The following is a 27,999-nucleotide window of genomic DNA, read 5'->3' as shown; positions in this document are numbered from 1 at the left end:
TTATCTAATTATATTAATTTGTTATTTATTTATTATATCTATTTATGTATATATATTTTTTTTAATACTGGCACCAGTGAGACAATAAATGAATAATACACACCCAAAGGAATTGCTTGTGCCCATGTGGCTGTACATCATCAAACTTGTAGGTGCTGTTTACATTTTCTGACATAATTTACATGAGCTGCAGGTGAAACGATGCTGTCTGGTTGTTAGCTCAAGGGGCGTGATCTTCATAAAAATGTGTACAAACTTTAGTAGTGTAAAATAATAATTAAAAAATGGCCACTTATTTATTTCCTGGTTTACATGCAGTGTGAAGGTAAACCCCAGGGAGCCAAGACTGTTGTCTGTTTAAGCCGCACTAAATCTCAGAGACTATACTTGTATAATGTGACAATATTCACGAAGCACCTCTGAATGTTAACCCCAGTATGTAGCATAAAACTGCTTTAGACACTTCTTTAATTTGCCATAAACAAAAGTTAATGAGCAAGGAAGGGTAAAATAATAGATACCAATTGTTGAAGGTTTTGCCGTGAATGAAAATGAAAACTTTTGTTCTTTGTTCTGTTAATTTTACAATACTGCTGTTGTTGTTGTTGTTGTAATGTCAAATGTGACTTTTATGTGCACTGAATGCAGGTGTGCTGAATTAATAAAGAGTTAGAAGGAAGCAGCGGCTGGTTATTGAGTATCTGCATGTTCTATTTAAGAGTGGTTTTACCTTCACCTCCTTGCACTTTGTCTGTTTTCCACTTTTAGCTATAAGTACACTTTTGTGATTATAATTCTTTAGAAAACCAACTTCTTTCACTTTTGTGCTTTACCCTTTTTTAAGAACTATTTTCCTTAAAGCAGCAAATGTGTACTGCCACCACATAACTTTTATCTGAACTCTTTCACTTCTAACTGCTTAACATCATTGTTATCATTGTCATCACTGTTGCTAAGATGTTGCTTCAAAGGACATTCATACAACACATGGTAAACCATGTTGAAATGTACTGAAAACCATTTACTTGTTTCTAAGTTTCAAAAGAAAACCATTGCCACTAAGCGATTAACATATTTAATCTACAGAGTTATGATAGATATAGTCTGTCTTTGCCAGACCTTCTTTCACCATGGCGCTGCGGAGGAGGGTCTGGCGAGTCTACACCAAGGGGGTAAGCCTCTCTTCAGAACTCGAACCTCCTATGGCACCATTTTGATGCTACCAAACGCTCACCCACCGTTAGTATTCCATTGACAGCGAATAACTTTACATCTAAAGCGTTTAAAGACTTTATTTGTCGATTGTTTATTTCTAAAGAAACATGGCAATGTATAAAAGGCTCCATTACCTTGTATCTCACATTATGGCTCCGTAGCAGCCGTTTTTGTAAAAATAGGCTAACGATTGTGTCATAACCCCGCGACTTACTGTCGCATTGTAGAGGAATTACCGTATAGTACAGGAGAAAATTTTTCTTCTACACATTTTCAGCGCTTATTTCTACGTCCTATATTTTCTGATATAAAACAAAAATTGAAAATGGGTCAATGTGACCCGAAGTCAACTTAATATTTTGTTATTTGAAAGTGAAAAAAACATAAATCTTATCCAGGCATTGCATAAGCTATTCAGTCCAACCTAGCAATTGAAAGAGGTGTAAACTTTGCATTTTGTTCTGCATCCAGCTTATATCATGGCAACACAGAGGGTCAAGTGTGATCTTGACTCTCAGAGAATGCTAAAGCCCAGGTGTGTGTAAAGAAAACACTCATGCAGAGAATGTTCAGTCTGATGAATCTGTCTTTTGTAAGTGAAAAGCAAAGGTTTCACACAGAGCAGAAAATTGAATCCAAAATTGTTGTTGCTTTCAACTGTGTTTCGGTAGATTCCTCTGAAATGAGACATGTTAGTAATACACTGAACATTGAAAACGCCAGCAGCTCTGATTTCCTGAAGTCATGCAACCAATGTTGAAATGCACTCTGGAAGCCAAATGTTGCATATTTTAATCTCCAAATATGATGTTGCCAAAATTCTCAGGATGTTCCTTTAAAACATAAAACGCATATAGAATTATGATCATGTGCATGACGTCAGGGAGTTGATTAAATATGTATAGCCAGTAACCTAAGTGCATATATCTTCACAACTTCTTTATGAAAGGGAAAAGTGGGCTGAGCATCAAAATCGCCTCGGAGGCGACCAGAATAGTCGCGATGGTGAGAGTCACAGAGACACGAGGCGTTGGAATTTGAACAAGGAGAAGGAGAATAAAGACGAGCGTCAAATTCCTCTAGGAGTCTTTTTAAGACAGTGGCATCAGTAATTGATCAAAATGACTCACTTCAAACTACTTAAGAAAAACTTGCTTAAAGTACGACTGACCCATTTCTTCATTTGGAAGCTGCTGTAATCATATTCCGCTCCAAGTTTCTTGCACAGTTCAGCAGCCTATGAAAATTAATATTGCGATTTACGCGCAGTTGATGCCTTCGAGATCCACCCCTATCCTCATATCCCAGTCTGTCTGACTTTAGAACCTATTTGCCAGACTCCGACCGCAGACCAAGGAGGAAGAGTCCGATGGAAAACCATGCAGCACTTTGAACCCATGGAGACATGGCACATAGGTTTCTCTCATCTACGAACAGATTTAGCGCCAGATTCGCCTTCATATTCACTGTGTCACTGTCCTGCACCTATTTATGCTACAGTATTATTTTTTGTCGCAGCACAATCATGACAAACCAAGGTTACGAGGGGCAAAGATGCCCCCCGAGCAAGAACGCAGGAGGGAAGAAACTTCTTGGAGAATTAAACAATTGCGCTTCGCTGGAAGTCAGGTCCGCTCTGGATGAGTCTGCTGCCCAGCGAGGATCAAGTGATCTCCGCGACCAAAGTAAAGCATTTGCTTCGTCTGGAAGCCACTGGGCTGACATGAAGTTGAGAAACATGAGTGTTGCCCAAAAATATGGGAATAAGAAGCTGCCTAATGCGTTAATAGTCGGTGTAAAAAAAGGAGGCACCAGGGCGGTGCTGGAGTTCATTCGGATACATCCAGATGTGCGCGCACTGGGAACAGAACCGCACTTTTTCGACAGAAACTATGACAGAGGGCTTGACTGGTACAGGTGAGGAACAAATGATACAAGTATAACAAGTATTAATTTGTATTTGTATAGATAGATGCACTTGCTTTGATATATTTGCTTTGATATTATTGCATAGATGCACTGTTTTCACTTCACTCATCCTGTTGCCCAGTTCAGTGCAGGTACCCCTCTGCTCTGCTGGGTAGAGTGTCCAGGGTTAGGGTTTTAGGGATATGTATATGTCCAGATAGCTTCATTTTCTGACAAGTATGAAGGCACCTTTCAGTCATATAATTGTTTTACAATTTATCAGTGGCCTATACTGTAATTAAATTTAAAAAAAGGCATTATGTCTATTATTGGGGATATCACACATACACATACCCAAATGCAGACATACATATCTAAGCAGCACACCACCACTAAGATCACAAGTTTGGTTTTAGTCTGTATGTTTTTCTCAGAGCTGCAGATGTTTGTTGTCAGCAGAGCTCCATGGTGCTGCACAGACAGGTCCATTAGGCTGATGTAGGATCAGTTCACAATCACAGTCAACAGCAGAGATGACACAGGCAGCCCCCAGGTTACTGGCCGAATTAAATGGGCTACACCAAGGCATAAAATGTTCTTGCGTTGGTTGGTAAAGGAAAAGGTGCCAGAGCATCACTCCCTATCCAATGTCTCTCTATCTCTTTGTCACTTCTTCACACATTTTCCTATTTAAATGGCTAATCTGAAGACAGAACATTGTTTTTCATTTTCTGTCTGTTAAACTGAAATTTAAGCAGAAAATGTAAGTTTCTTTTCAACAAGATAAGATAATTGTCAAACTGAGCTACGCAGTGACTAAAATTGTTGCACCCAAGTCTGCAAATGTCCTCCAAAAAGGCTTGATGGTGTTGTGTTACAGTATGTCTAATTGTTGGAGCTGCCTACAGATTTCCACTCACATACCCACATTGCCACCAATGTGTCAGGAACAGACCACAGAGCAATTCTTCCAAGAACATGGAATGAAGATCACTACACCAGTTTGATTCTAATTGTTTCTAGGGCCTCAGTTTAGAAAAGTAAATCAAACTGTTTTCTAAAGTGAAAGTCCTGTAGAGCTGAAAATATGCAATTACACCTTAGAGTACAAAAAAGGTTGGATTTGATTATTATTTTACATTTGTGACTCACACATAGAAAATGATTTAACTTGATAGTCAGTCTTGTGATCATTTCAGAGTGAAAATACATTTACAAAATAAAATAAAAATACAGTCTTTACAATAGAGTTATCTCAAAAGCCACACTCCTGAAAATAGAATCAGTCCTTTTCATCTTCAAACTAATGAACCAGAGGCTGAGATATTACACAAATGCATTAATGTAAGACACAAAAACACTTCCGAGTCCCATGGTCGAAAGTTAAACACTAACCACGTGTTCCAAAATGTGCATCTTTATTAAGGTCTCTTTTTAATTGCAATTTCTGAAATAAATCTTATCTCTTCAAGTATTCCACTTGGTTATTTAAAGTTACACTGGGATGTCATTTTATTTTAATGCACAGGATGGAGCTTTTTAAACCCTATAGTAAAACCTCCTAAGGGGACAGTTAGTCGTATTGTTGTGTGTATTTCAAGAATTAAATTGATTTTGAAACATTCACAAACCAAAGGTCCCGCTCTTTGTAATACTTAAAAGAACAAGCTGGAAAGCTTGTAAAAAACTCAGCAAATACCTTGACACATGAAGACATTTAATGTAGGCCCAGAGGATGTCCCTTTTCAGCGGTGAAAGTGTTTATTATTGTGCAGTGTGTGTGAAAAGGCCCGATGTAGACACTGTGATGGAGTCAGTTGTACATATTCATAGGCCTTTCCTTATTACCAAGCATTGGTAATACTCTGCAGCAACATAAGTTAACCAAACACTGGTTAAACATCTAAACAAACAGTATGCAGAAAGAAACAACTGTGGTGCATTTTCTGTCTCTCTCTGTCCTGCCCCAACCATTAGATAATTCACTGCACTAGCAACTTTCTTTTACATGAATCTACCATCCTAATACAGCTTAATGATGCATTAACAACTGTTTACCTCACGTAAACACCTGGAGGTTTGGGATTTACAGAAGTTAGATTTTTTTTTGTTATTGCAGCCACATGACACAAGCCTTCCGTAATCATGCACGTGCCCCCACCCCTCCTCCACACAGTTGCTAGTAACCCAGGAGGACACGGAGAATTAAAAAAACATGACTCTTCAGAAGAGTTAATTATCTTTACTCACGAAAGTCGCCTGACGACACCATGTTCTAAACATAGCCATACTGAGAAATACAGAGAGAGTTGTGTGGAGCTGATAGTCTTATTTAGCTTTGTATCAACTTATTTGACAATGGCTTGAATGTAACTGACGTTCATTAATATAAAAATGTTACGCACTAAAGCTATACCGTGGATACATAAGCTGGTTTATTTCAGGCAGCTGTTTTTCAACTTGATGAGTGACTGAGTGATGGTCATTGTGTTTGACTGGCTCTCAGTAATTATCTGTCACAATGTTTGGGTTGTTGGCAGCACGTCACATGAAGTATCTTTCCATTTTGATTAACTGTCACATTCGTCTCAGAAGCAAATAACACAATGTATTTGTACTCTTCATGTGTTGCTCTGCTTTGTGTCAGTAGCTAGCCTTTCTATCTGTAAATCAATGCACTGTAAATTACAGGTATTTTTATTATGAATTCATCTATCAGTTATCTTTTGTGTACGAAACCTAAAATAAGGGTGTAATCTCGTCCACACTAATAGTTAATTGGGAAAGCAACATTTCGTCCATAGGCATTAAACTCACTATAATGTACAAATAAACATCTGTATTCGCAATCAAATAACCAATCTAACATCAATCAAATCACAAACCTTCAATCATTGTTAAAAAACATACATAAATGAGACATGAAGTGTAGCTTCAGATCCACAAAATTTCCTTTACAAACTAGAAGTCATAGATAAAACAATGTAACCAGAAAATATGAACAAACTAACAAACCAAGATCATGACTAATGCCTACAGAAGATCATCAGAAACCAAACTGACCGTCTTCTCTCCAATGCTGTTTACGCCAAAGTCCTAGTCTACCTATGTTATGCAACCTAAAAATAGTAACATAAATTTTTGCCTCCCTTTAGGTGCATTGAGTGAAAATAGTCATCCTCCGATTTGCTGTGTTCATACTAACTCTTTAGCATCACATGGTAACTCTACAGCTATTAACTGCTAACATTAAAAAGGTTCATTGTTGACCTTGGGGACAGTAGTTTGACAAAATAATCTTGACTTCCACTTTGAGCAAACTTATCTTTCTGTGTATTGAGCGTTATAGGCTTGCAGGCCTGCTACTTGATAAATTAATCCAATAATTAATTAATTACTAAGATGCCAATTATTCATTTTAGGGTAATTTGACTAAAGGGGCTTTGTGGTCTTGGAAGTTTATTCTTGACCTTTTGATCAGTAGGTGTGACAAAATAATCTCTATTTACTAGCTTTTTGAAAACTGCAACACCGACCGTTTTATGGTCTTCATCATCGAATGCAAGTTGCCACATCACAAGATAGCAATGGACAAACTAATTAATGCATCATTTTCAGCATTCATTTATCTTTAAAAACACTTAAACCTCTACCTTTTCTACGGTGACATTCATGATACATTTCAAAGAACCTTGTTTTTATTGTAAGTTATTCTTATTAGCTAAATATTTGTTGAACAAACAGAAAAATACAACATGTGACACCAACTTAACTCTTGTCAGTTTCAGTGTACTGGCCAGTTTTTTTGCACAGTCTGTCATGCTACATTACATTAAGCGAGTGACAGATCATTTAGGCTCTGAAGGAAAATGGTGCAGTGTTCATTACTGTGCTTCCTGAACAGAACACACACATGGCCTCATTTATTTTAATGCAAGGGTCTTCAAATAACCATACAATACCTGATAAAAACAGACATTTCACTGCCACCAAATACCTTGCACTTCTCTCTCCACTTTTTCCATCCTCCACAGAATCAGAAAGATCAAACAAAAACACGTCACTATACACCATCAAGACTTAAAAGGGCATCTCAGCTCTATTGATTTCACAGGAGTCAGAAGCACTTCCAGTAGATTCCCTGAGAAGGGCTGAAAATGTATGATAGGCTGCAGCAACAAATATTCTCCAGGTCCACATTAATTGGCTCGGGGAGGCAGGGAACTCGGGAACAGTATCATCACAAAGGTTGATGAGGACAGAAAGTTAGATGGTTCTCATTTAACACAGAAAACTGCACATTATAGAGCAAGGGATTGTAAGGCATATCTCTGCATTATTAATGAGCTGTCCTCATTCCAGTGCAGCTCAGAGACATATAGTGGTTAACATTAATTAAAAAACAAGTCTTTTCTGAGATGTTTCTCCAATGAGACTAGTCTAAAATGCAGAGACATGGTGCTTTTATTCCTTTAATAGAATAATTCAGGAAAGAATGTGATCATGCATACATTATGGACCAATCACATGCTAAAGCTTTAGTGTATGCAATCAAACAAACAACACTTTTGATATATTTTGATATAATACAATAAGCTTTCACAACTTGCACCACTTGCTTATTAGCCATCAATCTGTCCAGCCTGAAACATCTCAACAACTATTAGATGATTTTCCATGAACTTGATAATTATGGTCCTCAGAGGATGTATCATAATAACAAACATAATTATATAATATACATACATAATATTACATAATATATAATAACATAATTATTGTTTAAACAATATGTCAAAGGTTCCTTGTAGAGTTGTGTCCAGTAGTAGCAATATGGTCCCTACGGGTGGGGACCCCATATGGTCCTCACTACCGCTGTTGATCATAGTTTGAATGGGTTAAATGCACTAGATAATTTCCAGGCATGTATACATTGCAAATTATTCCTTTAAATTAACATGAAATGAGTTTCACTACCTTTGAATAACCCTGTCTAATAAAATTACATTTATATACTACTAATTTGAAACAGCAAATATGTTTTGACAAAAACACAATGCCGCCTGGAAACATTTTAATAAGCATATAATGGGAAGTCGCTAAATGTTCGTACTGTACCTATCTGCTGACACCACATTTAATTCCCCTGCATTATCCACTTGTGTCAACTACAGAATAATTGACAAGGTAATGTGGCAATTCAAAGCACTTGGTTAAGATATGAGAAAGATGGGGGAGCCTGGATAGCTCACCTGGTAAAGCGTGCGTCCCATGTACAAAGGATCAGTCCTTGTCGCAGAGGCCGCAGGTTTGACTCTGACCTGCGCCCCTTTGCTGCATGTCATTCCCCTTCCATCTCTCCCCTTTCACATATTCAGCAGTCCTATATAATAAAGGCCTAAAATGCTAAAAAAATTATCTTTAAAAAAGATATGAGAAAGATGCAGGTCTTGATGAAATAATAAAAAAAAAAAAAATCAAGAATGATTTGAAGGGCAAGGCAGGCTGTGCATAGCCTGAACCACACACATTACTCTGGATGCAAACCACAGTTTCCTGTGTCAAAGTCCTGTGCTTTGTCATCATCTGCCCCAAACACCGCTCTATAACTCCTCTGCAGCTCAAAAACATAACACTACCTGGACTGGAAAAAAATATTCCCAGTGAATATAGGGGATGCAGCATTTATTGGACTTTCACTTGAAAACATATGTAGCAAAACACTGTTTTTAGGTTTTTCCGAAACAGGGTTGTTGACAAAGTCATTAGTGATATATTGTAATTTTGTGTGATCAAAAGAAATGCTGTAAGTCAAGCAATACATTTAATTTAGGCTACAGTAGTCCTTGAAACAAATGACACTATCAAACTAACTTTATCATTCTGGAGATATTGTGATTCTGGAAATATCCAGCAGTCAGCAATCCTTAGCTCACCTTAGCTCATCCTTAGAGATTGTCAGCTTGTTAACTTCCCCCCTTGGCGAACCTAATGCGTCCCCACTGACCAGGGATCAAATCCTGTGTGAGCTTTCACTCATGTGTCTCCCCTATTGTGTCTCTTTTTGTACTTTCCTACCATCTAACTGAAGAGTAAAACTACTAAAGGTGTGTGGACTGTCCGCTCTCCATTTATAAATGTATGTGACTGACTATAGTGTAAAAACAGAAAGAACTTCTTAAAGCTCCAATGTTGGTGAAAATTCAAGAAATGTATAATTCATTTATCAGTCAGTTGAGTTCCTACTGTAAAACTGCACGGGAAGTAGGGGGCAGGATGTAACCTGCCCATGACTCTGTTTAAGACATTCACAATGAAGGGCATTTTATCAATCCTCATCTGAGAATGTGCAGTTTTGGAATTCAGAGGCTTTTTATCGTCTTCATTTTAGTGTCAGTGGATACTTTCCTGTGCCACATGATAATGTGACAGCTCATAGCTCAGCTCAATTCAACATGTTATTGTTCAGGAGAGCAAGTGTCAATCATTTCCCTCTGCAGACCAAACCATGAATAATTATTATTTCAAGGAAAACAAGAGCCTGGTGTTGAAATGACAGCGATTAAATAGGATTTGGTTCAAGGTCAGATACATTATGCAATTTATTTTTCCAGTATTGCAGGACTGTAGTGTCTTACTATGAATATGTTTTGATTCTATTATGTGGCTGAGGATACGCCAGGAATTCTCTACTGCAAGAAATCCTGCTCAGTCAGTCTGCTATATTCAACCAATTTGTCTTCTATTAAATTAGAAAAATAGATGCTTGATTCTCAGAGTGCTAAAATTGTTATTCACCTCTTCCTCTCCTAGCTGAATTGGCCGCAGGATTGTCGAATTCGTCAGGACTGCTCTTTGTTAACTCTTAATACACTTTCAAGGCGGCAGGCCTCTGTTGCTAGTGATTAATGATCAGATGTCATCACAGCTGTAATCTAAGTGAGTGATACTTTAATAATGAAGCAGCCTCTCCAGTGGATCTATGCTGTATCAAGAAAAGAGGAAGATGGCATTTTTAGGAAGTGCAGCGCCACAGACATTATGAGACTCACACAGCATAAGAACATTTTATCTGCGCAGTCTACCCGAGTCATTCAAACTGTTAATGGGTTTGGACGGCAGGGAAGCAAATCTCTGTGTGGTATTGCCTTTTCAGGATATTTCAGGACAAATGGTTTGTATGAAATGCAATTTAAAGTCAGTTTCTAAAAGTATGGAAAGGAAGTTTGCAAACAGATTTGACACCCTCAAATCAGCATTTATAAAAGAAAATATTAAAATGTTAAAGGAACACGCCACCGTTTTTTGAAATAGGGTAATTCACCATCTCCCCTAGATGTAGATAGGTGGGCAAACGCATTTTTGTGTCAGTGCATGCATTGTCTTAGTCCGGCAACACCGCTGTTAGTTTAGCTTACCGTAGTGAATGGAATCCTTTGTTGCCGGTTAGCATGTCGTGAGTAAAAGTGAGCCAACAACAACAAAAACCTAATTACTTCTTGTGGCCTGCGTATTCACAACACGTACAAATAGCAATGCAGATTAAGACTAGACGGGGTTTCAGGTGCTGCGTGATATCTCTGTGCCCAAGTAGCAGTGCTTCGGCTGTGCTTTGCCCCAATATAAAAAAATGCGTTTGTCCACCTATCTACATTTAGGGGAGACGGTGAATAGCCCTATTTCAAAAAAAGGTGGTATGTTCCTTTAAATCATGTAAGCAAAATTACCAAAAAATGAATTTGCTGCAACTAAGACAAGACAAAAACCCAATACATAAAATCACCAATTGAAAACATACTAATGTGTCTGAAAAAAGCAATCACCCTGAACCTGCGTTGACAGGCTCTCAAGACACAACTCAGATGCTCATTTAATAGGTTTTTACTAACTCGACCAAAATGCATTGATATATTAGTCCAACATTGCATGGTATTTGCATTCTAATGTGTGTGTATGTGTGTGTGTGTGTGTGTGTGTGTGTGTGTGTATTCATTTGCTGTTCCCTTTTGATAGCGCTGTGTTTGCATGTTTTTGAGTAGCTCTAATTAAGTCTGAAGATAACAATACAAGCAATTACAATAATTAAATGATTGTGTGTTGGATATTATTTGACTAAGCAGTACCTCTGATAAAAAGTTTTAATCTATTTCTGCTAGGAAATGTCACCTTTGTTTGGTGTTTTGTATTGCCAAGGACCGTGGCCATTATTACTTTGCATGCTGCTTACTGTGATAACACACAGGCAATCAGAGCCCAGGAATACTTTTCTTATAATTTACTGTGTAACGGTTTTGTTGTTAAATTATTCCAGAGACCAAACAAACACAGCACATGTGATGGATACTTTGATTTGGGGTCCTCCATGTTCAGCCTGTGAGCCTGCATATTGTTCAATGGTCAGGGTTCATTATTCGTCATTGTAATGGCAAACATTTGTTGTCAGAGGGAGAAAGGCCATTCTCTAAATCTTTACTCCTACCCCTGCAGAAACACACATTGTGAATGATGGTTTCCAAGTTAAATCCCAGTCAGATCAGTATTTGCCTAAAATCCATTAACTCATTCAACTGTTTTGTTAGTAATAGTCTGTTGCCACAATTTGCCTTGATTAATTACAAGTGATAGGAAAGATTGTGTGCATTATGATCAGCACTGGTTAGTTTCCAGTTGGATTATTGGATGTTTGTAGGTGCGAATTGTGAAAACATGAATGAGCTTTTGAAAGGTTGACAGTAACGTTGTTTAGACAGAGAATACGGAGGTGATCACATTTGATGCCTATTGCATATGATGAGAATATAATTAATCAGATGTGAAAAAGTGTTTGAGAGAAATTTACTAGTTATTTTTGTTTATTGCTTTGTAAGATACTTTTTGCATGTGTAGCCTTGTTGCATGACAATTTTGTGTTTGTGCTGCAAACATTTACTGAGAACTTACTGACAATGTTAATGTTAATTTAAAGTTCTGTTTTAAGTTTTAAGTTCTCTGTTTTAAGTTCAAACCATAGCGAATGACTAATAAATTCTGAGTTCATTGATCGTTCACAAGGAGAAGATTCAAAGCTGACCTTTACTTGTTCTGATGGTCTGCATCAATGATGAACCTGCATTGCTCTATGGAAGTTTAAGTTGTTCAACAAGACACTTGTCTGGAGCTGAAGAGTCCACCGTTTTGCTGCATTGGCTGTCTTTACACTATGAAAAAAATCATGCACACGCTGTAGGGGAAGCAGCAATTTGCAGCTTTTTTACAGCCATGCTCCAAATAGCTTTTAACATCCAAATTAGTTTGTGAGTCAAATAGGTTCTACTTGTTAGTATTCTACTGGTATGCTGGATTGAAGTTTAGTTAGTTTTTTCTATTTGCTCTGGTAGCTATAGGGGTGTAAGAAGGGTCTGTTTATCTGTCAATTGTTATCTGCAATTGAAACAAAGGGAGATTTTGATTGCTACTGGCCATTGCTCTACAATTTTTGTATAGATAGAATTCCCCCTTAACAAATCCTTTCATATTTGTTGATCACCAACAGGCCAAAATAAATGTAAGGGCCAGGTTGCCATAAACATGATGAGCATATTCGTGCTCCATAGAGGATGGACCCTTTCTACTTTGGACACTACGTTGTATGATTCCCTCTAGTGCCACCCTCAGTACTCACTGTCTGCACAGGTCAACCGGTGATTTACTGTAGCTGGGGTAGGACTATTAGCGTCTCATACAGCCCTCTGATAGTATTGTTACTGGAGTCACTGCTAATGTTGAGCCAGATCGCTGTCGAATTAAAGCACCAAAAGTCTGCTACACGATGGTTTGCACCACAGCATTGCACAATAGAGAACTTGTTTGCATTCAGACACAAACTAATCAAAGGTGCAGGCCAGACGGGTGGTTTTAAACTCACAGCCAAATTAATATCTGCCTGAGCACTGTGTTCACTACCCTGTTTTGATGAGATTTTCTCCTGACCCGTGTGAACTGTGAGGGCAGACCCTGTAGGGTTGAAAGTTCTCATCCCGACTGGTTCAGCAAGTACAAAATACTAGGGTGACCATATTTTGATTTCCAAAAAAGAGGCCCGGCCTCGAGACAAATTCAGATAGGCTTCTCAGAGGTTAATGAACATGCTTTATTATGCCTCAATGGTGCAAAAATAACTTCTGCAATAAAATAAAATCAAATCTGTAACAACCTGTAACAAAATAATAGCTCTCTTTTAAAATAAATAAATAATATGAAATAATGTTCTAAATATGACCTCTTCTGTGTTAGAAAATCCAGCTTCAACAACATATCTCTTAATACATTTTCAGTGTAATAAGATAAATAATAAAGACACTGAAACATGTGCCAGCTTTGCACACGGTACCCTCCGCCTCCCACTTGTGGACGGTACGTGGGACATTTTTTTGCTGTTCAACTGTGAAGCTGCTCTAGCTGCACTAGTCTTGTTTTATGGTTGTGCGGAGGCTCCACGCAGAGCTTTCGCCGTAGCCTACGTAAGTTGCCTGATGTTTATACTTGTGCGCTGGTGTGTGCGTCAAGCTGGCATGTGTGTGTGTGTGGGGAGTGGGTGATAGAACGAGGGAGAAGTGACAGTGACAGCGAGCGAGTACCGACTCTCGAGTCATAGTGAGAGAAACAAAGTGTCTCCCGTGTGTTTTGTGACCACGGTGGGAAATCTTTAGCAGGAAACGCTTCGGCATTTTGTGTGCAATGCTGCTCCGCTGTCTGCTCTGCTCCCTGTGTATGTGCGCATCGCAGAGCCGCCCACAAGGCAGCCTCTCGGGAATTACGTCACACAACAAAGTACCTTAGTATTGTGTGCAAAGCACCAGTCAATTTAAGTACACGCTTAATGGTCCCACGAAAAGCAGTGAAAACCGGACATTTTCATGAATTTATAAACCCCCCCTCCGGATGCCCTGGACAGTAGGTAAAATGTGGACATGTCTGGGCAAAAGAGGACATTTGGTCACCCTAACAAAATACTGAAAAGTTCAGTATGTTGAACACCAAAGATTAATGACTGAACCTTTAGGGCCCTATGAGAAGTCGAAGCCTAAGTAAAATAGAACAACTTAGCAATTTACAGATATTAACTGGCAAAAGTCAAAGCAATCATTACAGTTTGCAACTATAAATTAATTGCTGTTAAATGGCTTTAGGTATAAATAAGAGTAAGAGAGTAAGATTAGCATGTTCTCCCAGTGGAACTGCATGCTGTAGGAGAATGGTTGTGTGTTGGGTGTGGGTCATTGGTACTTTGAAATAAAGACATCCATGTTTGTGGCATATTCCTCCATAATGATATAGCAGCATTCAACTCCACAACCCCTGCCTCCACTGCGCCAACAGAGATAAATTGTTCAGCAAGATAGCCAGTAGGCTCTTTCAAGGTCATTACAATATGCAGATAAGCTTTCAGCACACACAGGTCATTAATGAGTGGCAATGACTGCCATGCTTTCCACTGTTGACCTTAAAGGACAAATCCAGCGCAAAATGAACCTAGGGGTTAATAACACATGTGTACCAGTCGACAGTTCTCTGGGATATGTTTTTATGCTAATCGAATGTGACCAGTTTCATCGCAAACCGCTAATTAGCTTAAAACGCTAGTCGTCGGGGCAGAGGGTAAAGTAAAAAGAAATCGCTATTTTTATACCACTAACAAGGCTCAAAATAGCACCACACTTCAACGGTAGGATAATGAGGGTCCCTACATGTAAACCGAAGCATTGAGAACTTTGTAAGTGTACAGACAGTTTATTAAAAAGACAGTTTAGAAAGACAGTACCGTTCATGTATACGGGCGGGCGCCATCTTGGGAAAGCAGTCACGACCAGTTGAACGCTGAACACCATGCAACCAGTAACCAGTAACATAGCTCAAGCACGGCATATGTCGTTCGACTGGTCGTGACGACTAGCGTAACAAGCTAATTAGCGGTTTGCGATAAGACTGGTCACATTCGATTAGCATGAAAACACATCCCAGAGAATGGTCGACTCGGTACACGTTATTAACCCCTAGGTTCATTTTGCGCTGGATTTGTCCTTTAACTACCTGAAGATAAGAGCTCCAGAAGGATGCTTGTTTTTGTATTTTCTTTCTCTTCTCTCATGGAGTGGATAATGAAGCTAATTTAAAACATAAATCAATATTGTTGGAATAGTAAAAAGTATAGTTAAAATCAACAAAGTGTTTATTTATGTCTTACTTTATAGCCCAAATTCTTACTTTATAGCCCAAATTCTAGTTAAAAAGCCATATTTAATAATGAATACATGCATCTAAATAAGTCTGTTTAATTTTAGTGTTTGCTTCATCTTACATAGACACATCTACATCTTTACATTATTCTGTGATACACACATTGTAATATACTGTAAACACTTAAAACCATCACAATAAAATAAACACCATGCATATACCAATTAGTGACTGCCTTAACACATTTTCAGTGACTTCCTGTTTTGTTCAAACAGATGGTGCAGCTCCTCGCTTTTAGATTTTTTTGGTTAAGATACAACAAAGTGTTTTTGGCCTTACATACAGTAAGAAATGACAAAATGTTTGGCAAGGTATAGACATTGAAATGATCTTCATAAAAGCAAAACTGATACTTGCGTTACAGAAATTACCAACAAGAATTGTGCAATGACAGCATCAAACGCAATGCTGAAGCATCCAGAACAAATGAGCTTTCAACCATGTCCTCTCATTTGACAAGGAAGAGGTCGCATTTACAGAATCGAGCTGATCTTCGACACCTGAGTTCATTTTCCCAGAGTGATTAAAATGTCACAGCCAAGCCTGTAATGCATTCTGACTTAAAGTTTCACCAAGAATTGGGAAGAATACTGTGAATTACCCCCAACGAAGTGAAAAGGTGGTAATCAATCCCCTTTACTCAAATGATTCCCACTATCTCAATAATGAACAGATACATAAATGAGGCTGCTGCTGCCGCCGGGTGTGTTTGGGGGAGCAAAGAAAATGATTCATCAAAAATAATGAATCTCTACTCGTCACTTGCATTCTGTTTTTTATATCACTTATGGCTATTAAAGGTTAATATGCAGCCATTACAATCAGTTGCAGCAGAGCTGGCACATGTGTTGGATCATAATCTTTCTATAACCAGATAATTGAAAACACAATTGTAGTTCAAATAAATTTCCCCATTAACATCACTCCAAGACTGATGACTTGGAATGTATTGGTCCAGGCTGCTTGCATTGACATGAAAGCATCCCCTAAAAATAGCCCTTATTTCAATAAAAAAATAAAGACTAACATCCTTTGATCATTGGGTTGTACCTTGTTCTCCTTGACTGCAGTTACAGCTAGTTAGGCAATCATTTGAATAGACAATAGAGCTCAGTGAACACAGGCTGTAGGTATCAGTTTAATGAGCCACAGGGCCAAGATTAGAGCCATACATGTAGTTAGATGATGTCTGTTTCCATCTAATCTTGTCTGAACAGAAGCTGAAGATGCAATTAAAGTTGGTAACAACTTGTTGAGTGTTTTGAGGAGAACTACTCTCAGAACAACATACTACTGTAGTGAGGATTTTTTTAATCCATCAAAAGACTACATACGTTTATTGTGAATCATATACAGTAACTATGTTTACTCTGACTCTGACAGTTTCACATTCACACCCCAAACCCTGTGTACACCTGGATAATGACATCCGATCACATGCCTTTGCATTCACATACGGATTCTCGTTTCCTTCATTTCTGGACGCACTGTGATTGTTTCTTAACATGCAGATTATGTGTCATTCTAGAGGATTTTTTTTTTGTCATTTAATCTGGAGGATTTGTTGGACAGACCAGGCAAAGGCATATGTTAGCTACTTTGAGGGGAATTGTACGGTGGCCGGGAAGTGCAATGCAACATTACAAAGAATGAAACACTTTTACATTTTGGAAAACAAATTTACATTTTGGAAAACAAAATAACATTTTAGAAAACAAATTTACATTTTGGAAAACAAAATAACATTTTAGAAAACAAATTTACATTTTGGAAAACAAAATAACATTTTAGAAAACAAATTTACATTTTAGAAAACAAATTTACATTTTGGAAAACAAAATAACATTTTAGAAAACAAATTTACATTTTAGAAAACAAATTTACATTTTAGAAAACAAATTTACATTTTAGAAAACAAATTAACAAGATGCAAAACACTTTTACCAGTCCCGAAACAAATTTACAAATGACAGATTCTTCACGGAAGGGAATGTACCACATCCGAAGTGATGAGGTGTTGTATACATGTCGCCTTGACTACGGCAGTTATGGATCGAATGCGTCAATAGAGCCGCCATCTTGGAACAGGGGAGGCACTCCCTTATATACTGTCTATGGGCCGTCCTTAATGCATCAGCGTCAATGTAGGCAAAGGTCTAACGGAAATAAAATCACTATAAATCGTCAAAATCTCATGTGATGTTCTAGTTTTTTTAAACAAAAAGATAAAGAGACTAATTAATGTGTTAATACAAAGAATATTTATTATAATCAGTTCACAGATATGAGTACAAACGGAAACTTCACCCTTCTGAACTAAGAGGTTCTGCTTCAAAGTGAAGTTTAAACAGACTGAAATGTCCAGGCTCACTCCCCCACTAATGATTCATTTATTTCTGCATGTATTTATTTATTTAACGAGACTTTAAGTCGGTTTTTGCTGCGTCCACAGTCTGAGTCCCTCCAGACTCCCTTTAGGAAACCTGTGATTTAAACTTCAGCAGGCTGTGACAGTCCGCCCGTTTAGTCCTGGATCTGATTCTTCTCCGGGGCTCTTTCCTCCCAGCGGGCCCAGCAATACGCCCTGGTCTCCAGCTGCGTGGTGTCGGTTTTGGCTCCCAGGAATGGACAGTGAGCTCCAGGTCCTGCAGCTGCAGACGGACTCAGCTGTCCCCCTGCTGTAGCTTCGATCCGGCCGCGGCTGTCGATACGTTCCCTGTTTTTCCAATGTTTCCGTCAGGTCCGCGTCATATAAAAACTCCAAACACCGACCACACGTAAAGTCACCATAAACTTCATTCACGCCATATACTCACTCACAACAACACATATTGGGCTCGTTCGAGATGAGCCAGATCTGCGCAGAATCGATCACCGGCGATCGGCGCCCAATGCATGCCGGTTAGATTTGTGTCCGACTTGATAGGCTCGTTCGAGATGAGCCAGATCTGCGCAGAATCAATCACCGGCGATCGGCGCCCAATGCATGCCGGTTAGATTTGTGTCCGACTTGATCCCGACTTGCTCTGACGTCATGCACACGTGGGCAACGATAATCTCACGAGACCAAGGCGGCCGCAGTTCTGAGACGCAGGTAGCGCAGTTGCTTTTCACCAACTGCAAGAGCCAGGCGGACGCAGGTGGACCCAGTGCATGCCGGGGAAACGCCGCCTCTCAGCTGATCCAACAGCTGATTGGTTCAGAATCGACTCAAATATACATAGATGTTTTATATAAACTTTTTATTGATTTTCAATCGGAGGGATTTTAACTGTGATTTGTCTGATTTAAAAGCTTATTCTGTACAGAACACATGTTGTGAGGCTGATAGTGATGTTTAGAAGTCAGAGAGACTAAATCTGATCAGATTACAGATCATCTACAGTCTGTTCTTTATTAAAATCAGCAACAGATCACATGTAGAGAATTTTGACAGCTACTCTGTCATAATAAAAACAACTGGAGACTGTGTAGGAGCTGATATAGGGGTCTGATAACATTTTATTAAATCGGAATCGGACCCGACCGGACCACAGTGTTTGTGTCACTTCCTGTTCAGCCTGAAGGCTGCTGGAGTCAGCTGGGAAAACTGTCCGACTTTAGAGCGGACTTTTGTCACCGCCCCCGCTGCTGCCGCCTGCTCTCGTCTACTTTACAGGCGAGGCGCAGTTCATCTCGAACGAGCCTACTGACTGCGCTCACCAACAACACCTCATCACTTCCGGTATGTGGTACATTCCCTTTCCGTGAAGAATCTGTCATTTGTAAATTTGTTTCGGGACTGGTAAAAGTGTTTTGCATCTTGTTAATTTGTTTTCTAAAATGTAAATTTGTTTTCGAAAATGTAAATTAGTTTTCTAAAATGTTATTTTGTTTTCCAAAATGTAAATTTGTTTTCGAAAATGTTATTTTGTTTTCCAAAATGTAAATTTGTTTTCTAAAATGTTATTTTGTTTTCAAAAATGTAAATTTGTTTTCTAAAATGTTATTTTGTTTTCCAAAATGTAAATTTGTTTTCTAAAATGTTATTTTGTTTTCAAAAATGTAAATTTGTTTTCTAAAATGTTATTTTGTTTTCCAAAATGTAAATTTGTTTTCCAAAATGTAAATTTGTTTTCCAAAATGTAAATTTGTCTCAAGCTTTGTAAAAGTGTTTCATTCTTTGTAATGATGCATTGCACTTCCCGGCCACCGTAGAATTGTGCTAAGAAGGCTAATGTTACTTATACTGAAGGTAATCGATTCCAGCATCAAAGCTTTCTAGTTTTACTCTGAGTTTTGCCACCCTTGTCAGTCACATTCCATTTGTCTTGCACATTGTGATGGTCCCTCAATGAGTCTCCTGGAACAATGCTGTTGTATGAGCCATGGATGTATTAAGGAGAACTGTGTTTACAGATTGAGCCCCATTCATTCCTATAATAGTTGCTTACTAGGCACATACGTCTCCTTCCTCATGCTTTTGTTTCTGAGCCCATAGAGCATGTGGTCTACTTCTCCAGCCAAGCCAGTTGAGAGCATGCACACCCCAGACTTACGCTGGCCGAGCCATCTATCTTCCTGTTAGCTCCATACACATATGATTGCCATTAAATCATTTAATAATACCTCTCTTCTAGACATTACAAATGTTATTTGAAAAACATTTATCAAATTCTAATAATAAAAAGAATAATTTCGCAGGGGTTTGTGACACACAGAAAAATGTATTCACCATTGGATAGCCACTCCTTTTTAATGACTGTGTTTGGGAAAAACATGTTCTTATCCAGATAACAAAGCCAGATCCAAATCACATGTTAGTTGAAACTGACTGTGGTGGTGACGTGTGTATGAATATGTGCGTTCAAAAAGTTCCATTTACTTTCAAGTCAAATCTTTGAGTGTCTGTCATAACACCTTAATGTTACAATAACCCTTCTTTACATTTTTAATGATTATTGATCCCAGTGGTACCGCTGGCTTCTCAACTTGACATACAGTCAGTCAGTCTTTTTTTTTTCACACCTTTATTTCCTCTTGTCTATATCAGTCACCTCAGTGCTGTATAATTTCAATGTAATGTATCCAGTGCTAAGACTCACAGCTGTAAAAGTCAATAACTCAAGGTAAGTTAGCACATGTTCCAGCTTCTTCTGATGGATGGGCTCACTTGGAGTTTTATGTAACCAAACAAAGACAACCAATGTGAGGGAAAAATGTGTGTGAAATCCTCTTGATTTCACATTGAACTCCTTATTGAACTCCTTATTGCCAGCATCATCATGCTATGGTCAACAGCAGGTATATAGTATAGTCAACAGCAGGCAGCTGTATTTATTTTTAAGCAGAGCCATCTGCAACCTTTCACTGTATGTGTTCACGTTGTCAGCCCATTTTTGCGAAATGACAAGTTGCAGTTTTAAACCAGCACGTACAGGGTCCTCTCATCTACACAATCTTCATCTCTGAGCATGGTGAAAATGTATGGAATTGACAAGCCAGATAGCGAAGACGGTTTCCTTAGCACACAGCCAAAGACTGCACCTCCTGGAAAATGGCTGCAAGTTTTTTAGTGTGTAGCAAAGCTGTTGGCTTGAAAAGGTGCTGCTGTTCTCATAAAAGATTAACAATTGCTTAGTGGCCCTGGGGCACCCAAGCCAACAACTCAGGATTCATAAATAAAAGTAAATGGATCAATATTTTCAAGACTTAAGAGGTAACCTATGGCTACCCCTACCTTGAGAAAGAAAGCTTTGAGAAAGGTTAGGTTTTAATCGAAGCCTTCCCCCAGTAATAATAAAGAAAGTGTGGTATTTAATCATCAGAACTGTGTGGTAACGTACCTGAAACACAGAAACCAATGCCCATGCTGTGAAATAAAGAAATGCAGGCACTATATCTTCTGTAATCATAAAAGAAAAAAGCTGTTTAATATTACTATTTTGTAATTATTCTCACAAAACTGCAGAGTTATTGTGCACAGCCTTTTTTTTTTTATTTACAGGAAACAGGGAACAACGAGTGGATGAATTGTGGCCCAGGAAATCCTTGTCTCAACAGCCAACATCAGATGCTCATTAATCAAGTTTTATTGGAGCAAAGTGTCACAGCAGAATGACGTATTACACTGGGAAGAAAAACTCACATGATTAATATGACAAATATAAACATTTGCCTGTAGTTTAAAAAGCCATTATCTCAGCAACATGATCATGGTAATTATGATGCATGTCCTGCAATTAATATCTAGCAACTACAGTTGCATTGTGTTAATTTCAACATCTACAGTTAATTTGGTACTGTGTATTAGCTGGACAATATCCCTATAGTTTGACATAGTCTATGGAATATTATAAAACTGTATTTTCTAGTGTTATCACAACACATGTTGTAAGGTTGTTTTTAACTCATTTGTGATACAAGTAAGGATTCATGTTTGCTTCCCTCTGACTTCTACATTTTTGTAACCTGTCATCTATCCAACAGAAAATATGTGTAAATGGTGCTGAAAGGAAAATATCAACTCTTGCTGACTCATTCATGTGTGTTCTATTCTTTTATTTCTCTCCCAAGGGGACTAATGCCACGAACACTAGACAGCCAGATCACATTAGAGAAGACACCCAGCTACTTTGTCACCAGAGAGGCACCTAGACGCATCTCCAGCATGTCCCATGAGACCAAGCTGATTGTTGTGGTGCGTAACCCAGTCACAAGAGCCATCTCTGACTATACACAGACTCTTACCAAAAAACCCGACATCCCTACATTTGAAGAGCTGGCCTTTAAGAACATAAGTCTGGGTCTCGTCGACACTTCCTGGAACGCCATTCGGATCGGGATGTACATCCTGCACCTGGAGAACTGGCTGCAGTACTTTCGCCTGTCGCAGATGCACTTTGTGAGCGGGGAACGACTAATCACGGATCCGGCAGGGGAAATGGGCCGTGTTCAGGACTTTCTAGGACTGAAACGAATAATCACGGACAAGCACTTCTACTTTAACCGAACCAAAGGCTTCCCCTGTCTGAAGAAGCCGGAGAGCAGCAGCCAGCCACGCTGCCTTGGCAAATCCAAGGGCAGGACTCACGTACAGATCGAACAGGAGGTTATAGAGCACCTGCAGGAGTTTTATAGGCCATTCAATGTCAAATTCTTTGAAACTGTGGGGCAAGACTTCAAATGGGATTGAGAGTGCCATACAGAAATGGTGCTGTTTTAAAAAATGGCTGCCCTCTGGAGAGAAATATAAATGAGGGTATCGTTAGCTTAATGTTTAGATGACAAGTTTATTGAGCTATGTAATACAATGACACAATTAATATAGAAAAATACACAACTCGTTAAAATCATATAAATGGTTTCACATCGTGCTGGGTTTTGGGTTTGGTCATTCTGATGTGCCATTTCATATATACAGTATATACAAAGACCAAGTTACACACATAACATATGAATTCAACAACAGGCAACCAGCATTAATTCATTAACCAAGCCTTTAACCAACAACCATCACAATGCCTTTCTGTCATTTAGAAACACCAGACCTACATTAATGACATTGTTTACATATTCAAAATTAAAACCACCAGCTTTACTGTTAAAATGAGATCGCAACATGAAATTGTCAAATGAAGTAGTGAACTGTCAAATGAATAATAAAATAAAAATCAGCCTACCAATTATTCTGCAGTGAAATTCATCTCCTTATTGCTGACAAAAGCTCATGGACAACAGTGACAGATTAACTGAATACGTGTGCTGTAACTGTACTGAGAAGAAAAAATAATAGCTATATTAAAACAGATGATATAGCAATGGTAAAGGTTTACCGTTTGTTAAACTTCAGCTCTTTCTGTGTCAGTGTTTTTGTTGTGGTCATCGAAATAAAAATTCAAGTATTTATTTGGTTTTCTTGCCACATGAATGAAAATAGTGTTTTGTTCTTATGGTGTCCAGTAACAGTATACAAGCAAGTTGTCCTTACATTTGTGGTATTTTCTTGTCCTCCTTATATTGATCAGTATCTGATCTAATATATCATGTACACTACACTAATTGTGGGGTTTCCATTACAAAGACTAATCAAACCTGATGCCAGTCTCTGTACAGGCAGTTAATGCATAACCTGATGAGCCATACTAAACATGCACCAGCTGTAAAGCCCTGTTCACACATGACTACAATAACATACAGACTTCATGTGATTTAGTGCATGACATTCACTCACATCTCTTGACCAAATTTCAAAGAACAACATACCAGTACAAAGAAGTTTGTATTGAGCCTGTTGAAAGATAAAATGTTCCTCACCAAATGCTGCCATGCATGTCAGTGATCTTATTAACTTTAAAGATTCCTCTTTTGATAGACTTGATCGTGCTTTTTCTGAATGGGTTCCCATGCTAAGCAGCTAGATTAACCTCCTGAATTTGCACCCTGAAGCCAATCAGAGTTGTCATTAATAATTTTCACTGAAGCCCCTGAAATTCACAACACACAAGAGGAAGAAAAGCGCAGAAAACCAAAGAAGCTGTGCAAAAAGTAATAATAATACAACAAAGCTCCAAATTAATGATATGTAAATGTGTGCTGGATGTATCTGTGTTCTGTGAAATATGGCATGAAATACAGATTACAGATGTCGGATTAGCACAGGATTAAGAACACAGGCAACCTCTGCAATTATTTCAAACAAATTCTCCGGGTAATTGTTGTGTCCCGCATGAATACAGCTTTAGATTTAACTCGACTTGACTGACTACAATTTGACCTTCCAACCTTGTAGACAGTATTGGCATGTTGTTTCTAGGTTTAACATTAGATTACCAAGCCTAATAGGTCTGAGGTATCCTCCTTATATGAGTCCCTGTTTTGGTGGTACTTACTTCTTACTCACCTATGACACACAGCAGCAGGAAAATGTGAGGTTTTACTCTTTTTCTTGATATGGAAAAATAGTCTGAATCTGGGCATTTACTAACAAAAATTAAACAATTAATGAAAAATCTGAATAACTATATGCTTCTTATGATGTTGTTATTCAAAAGTATTGCAAACACAATACAAGAACATTTACAAATGCATACATTTGCAATTAATTATTCTTGGAGGTTATTTGAGGTAAATTTGAGATCAGATAATATGGTAATCTAAGCAAAGCACCCTGGCTGAAAAAGCCAAGTAAATTTGCTATGGTAATGATGAAATAGTAATTGGGGTATGAAAAAAAAGTCTGCAACATCTTCCAAATAGGTGTTACACTTGCATTGTTTAATCCCCCGCTGCAGGGCTGTGAATTGAGCAGTCTTATCTAGTCGAACTTAGACTAATGTGCAAATGTGACAATGTGACCTTCCATATGAAGGAAATTAGATATTCACTTTCATTCCAACTGTCCTCTTCCAGTACCTGTCCATTGGCCAACAGCAGTATAAGTATTTATTCTCCATATTTTTGATTTACCTGCCAATGTCGTCTACAGCTGCCTGCTACTTAATGAGCCATCAGCAGACACGCCAGTTTAGCAATAAGCTCAACTTTATCTCAGCTCAGTTAATTATAAACTTTTCCCCAAGAATGCTTTGGGCTTGATGACATTGCACTGAGGGAAAAACTCCCTCACGGCTGCCACCCTATGATACCCAATGAATACTTTGATGTGTTATCAGTCCTGCATATGGCTACTTTCCATGTGACTTCTGTTGAAGAATATTAGGTGAACTTTTGGGAAATATTTATGGACGCAAGACATGTTGCAGAGAGAAAAAAATGTCTGCTTTCAAAGTTGTGCACACCTTTTTCTTGGACGTTTGTGCTAATTTTATTGGTATGCTTTCTTGCAATATCGTAGGCATTCTACACATGCAATGTCACACATACAGTTGTGGCAATGAAAACAAATTGCTCCTTGATGTATATAATGTATGAACTCCTCATTATGAAAGAAGAAAAGTGTTCTCTGTGTAGATAAACACTGTCTGACCATTCTAACCTTCAAAGTAAATACCAAAGAAGTGATTGTAAATGTCATGAACTTTGAAAGACTCTGAGGTGAAACACACCTCTGCCATTCATCAGAAATGTCTCAAAGTACACAAGAAAATCAGTTACCTCAGAGACCATTTATTTCCCTGCTTATTTACAGTTTTTTTTCGATTGCTAAACAACAGTGGGCACAACTGGAGTCACATGTGCAAAACGCTAACTACAGTCTGCACAGCAGCAGTTCATGTGGACCAAACTCTAGTTCGTTTTTCATTGCTTGAACACAGTTTTCAAAACTCTACACACTTATCCCATGACTTTAACCACAACGTGCACAACACTGTAGATTTACAGCACTTTGTTCAAATGCTAACACACTGCTGTCAAAACTGTTAACCACACATTCAAAACTGAATAGATTTCAGTCTGGTGCCTATCAAACACTGCTGATTGGAATTTTAGCTGAAAGCCTAAGCAGGTGTCTTGTTTTAGACTAGTTAGTGAAGATATACGGTATTTATACAGAGAAAGCTCAGAAAGCCTTTTTTGTATACAAACACCAAATAAGAATGAAACAATTATACACTGTACCGTTTGAGAGAAACAGGTAAAAGAGCAAAGATACCAATATGTCCAGGTAAGATGTCTGAGGTTATGTACACAGCTATAAAAAAAAGTGAAAAACACTATCTTTACAATAGTAACACTGCGTTCTTACTGTTTTTCAGAAAGTAATGGAGGTGAAAGCAATAGAAACACCACATTCATTTGTATTTAGAGATGATGCAGACATCCAATGTGATGAAGAAAACTTGCCACATGATGCTGGAGAGAGGCAGGATTAGTCACACTATTCGTTGGTACTGTTACATATGTACCTTTGTACAAAATACTTTATTGAAGAAAACTGCTGATTTTCATTCCTTCTTGTTTACCTTATGTTCAAATTGGTATGCTATACAATCTATATTTTTTCCTTAAATAAACTATTGAGTAGTGTCAAGTCACTCAAATTGTTCAAATTGTAAAGATGAAAAAGTTTGTCATTTCTGTATTGGTGTTTGATGCTAGTGTTTTTACCCTCAGTGTGTTCTGAGTGCCAGTGTGTGTTATCTCAGTGAGGCTTGTGCATAGTGTTTGGCTGCACTGAGCCTGTTTTGAGACGTGCGTTAAGAGTTGTGTTGCTTTGAATGAGTTTTGCAGGTGATGTGAACTGTTTAGCTCAAGTGACTGTATGTAGTGCAGACTGTAGTTAGAGTTTTGCACATGTGACTCCAGTTGTGCCCACTGTCGTTTAGCAATCGGAAAAAACTGTAATGAAAAGAAATAATGGTGCAACATTCAAATATGAGTTTTGCAGTTGCCTCTTACGGACTCCAAAGCTGTCGAGGTCTTTTATAACTCCTGCCTTTTGAAATTCTACTCAGGCTCCAACCCTGAAACTTCACACACTTTACAAGCTCGTGTCTGTAATCTCTATATTGTGGGGATGACATCTAAAGAAAAACAGCTGCAAATGTGCAGTGTCCCAGAAAGCACAGAAACTATAGAAAAAATGCATCAATAACATAAAAAAAATGCTCAAATACAATGATAGGAAAAAGCAGAGAATATCTTGTAATATTTACTGGCTTCTTGTATGTTATGTAAGAGGTTTGCTGCTTTTTGTTTACTGATGTCACTTGAAATTTCCAGATGTAATGCAAGCAGATATATCACTTATTTCTTACTGGAATGTGTACTTTTTCCAAGATGACTTCTTCCATTTGGGGAAGAGTGTTGAAGTATTTATACCCCCATAATGAGCTAAAGCTATGGAGGATAATGAGGATGTTCCCTTTCTCCAATGGACAAGGAGAAGAGCAGACTTCCCTTTAGATGATTTAAAACTTGGCAGCCAGAAACCCCTCCAGATGAAATCTCATTAAGCAAACCTCTACCTGCATCAATGCACCTTTTGAATATGTCATCATTCCCCAAGGTTCTTCTATAAACATAACTGTGTATCGTACATAAAGCTGTTCCTCTAAATTAAAAGATGTACCTAAAAAAATGGTTTTATTTCCTCTGCAGATGCATGTTGCTATTTCCTCAGGATTTGTCTCTGCAATGTTGTTTCATGCTTCATGTAATACAACTGACGAGTTCAGTGTCACACTAATCAAAAGATTCCCATTAAAGAAGCCATGCATTCTTGGGGGAAAAAAAAGGAATAACACAGCCACACAAACCTACCGTATGTACTACTCTAATAACCACTTTGAAAACCATTCCCCTCACCTCATTTCCTCTGATTTGTTGAACATGTGCTGCTTGCCTTACCTTCAAAAAGGTCAAGTGCAGAACAGGTCTCCAGGCACACAGTCAACTAATTAAGCAGTAGTGGTGGAAGATGCATGCCAGCTCCTGGGATACCGCAGCGGTCGGTAGCCACCCTCAGGGTTAAAGAACATATTGTTTCACATGCAAGAGAGGTATTTGCATTACATTGTTTTCATGCAAAATATAAAATAACTATACTATGGCAGGAAAGACAGCAGCTGTATAATAAAAAAGGTACTAATGTCTAAGTGTTTCTACTTAGTATTCCTCTATGAAACACAAATCACTTTAAAACGTATTAATGGAAAT

The 27,999-nt window shown here is 38.3% G+C and overlaps 1 protein-coding gene across 1 annotated transcript; it reads left to right on the top strand.

Annotated features, from left to right (window-relative positions):
* The first annotated feature begins 2,210 nt into the window (after positions 1-2,210).
* hs3st2 (heparan sulfate (glucosamine) 3-O-sulfotransferase 2) lies at positions 2,211-23,683 on the top strand. The gene is made up of 2 exons (XM_039823884.1): positions 2,211-3,132; positions 21,955-23,683. Exons 1-2 carry the CDS (start codon positions 2,621-2,623, stop codon positions 22,571-22,573), a joined length of 1,131 nt encoding a protein of 376 aa, XP_039679818.1. The 5' UTR covers positions 2,211-2,620; the 3' UTR covers positions 22,574-23,683.
* The last annotated feature ends 4,316 nt before the right edge of the window (positions 23,684-27,999 follow it).

This window comes from Perca fluviatilis, chromosome 15 (assembly GCF_010015445.1).
Source record: "Perca fluviatilis chromosome 15, GENO_Pfluv_1.0, whole genome shotgun sequence".
Classification (NCBI taxonomy): Eukaryota; Metazoa; Chordata; class Actinopteri; order Perciformes; family Percidae; genus Perca; species Perca fluviatilis.
Note: the sequence above shows the minus strand (reverse complement) of the source record. Positions and strands in the feature narration are given on the sequence as shown.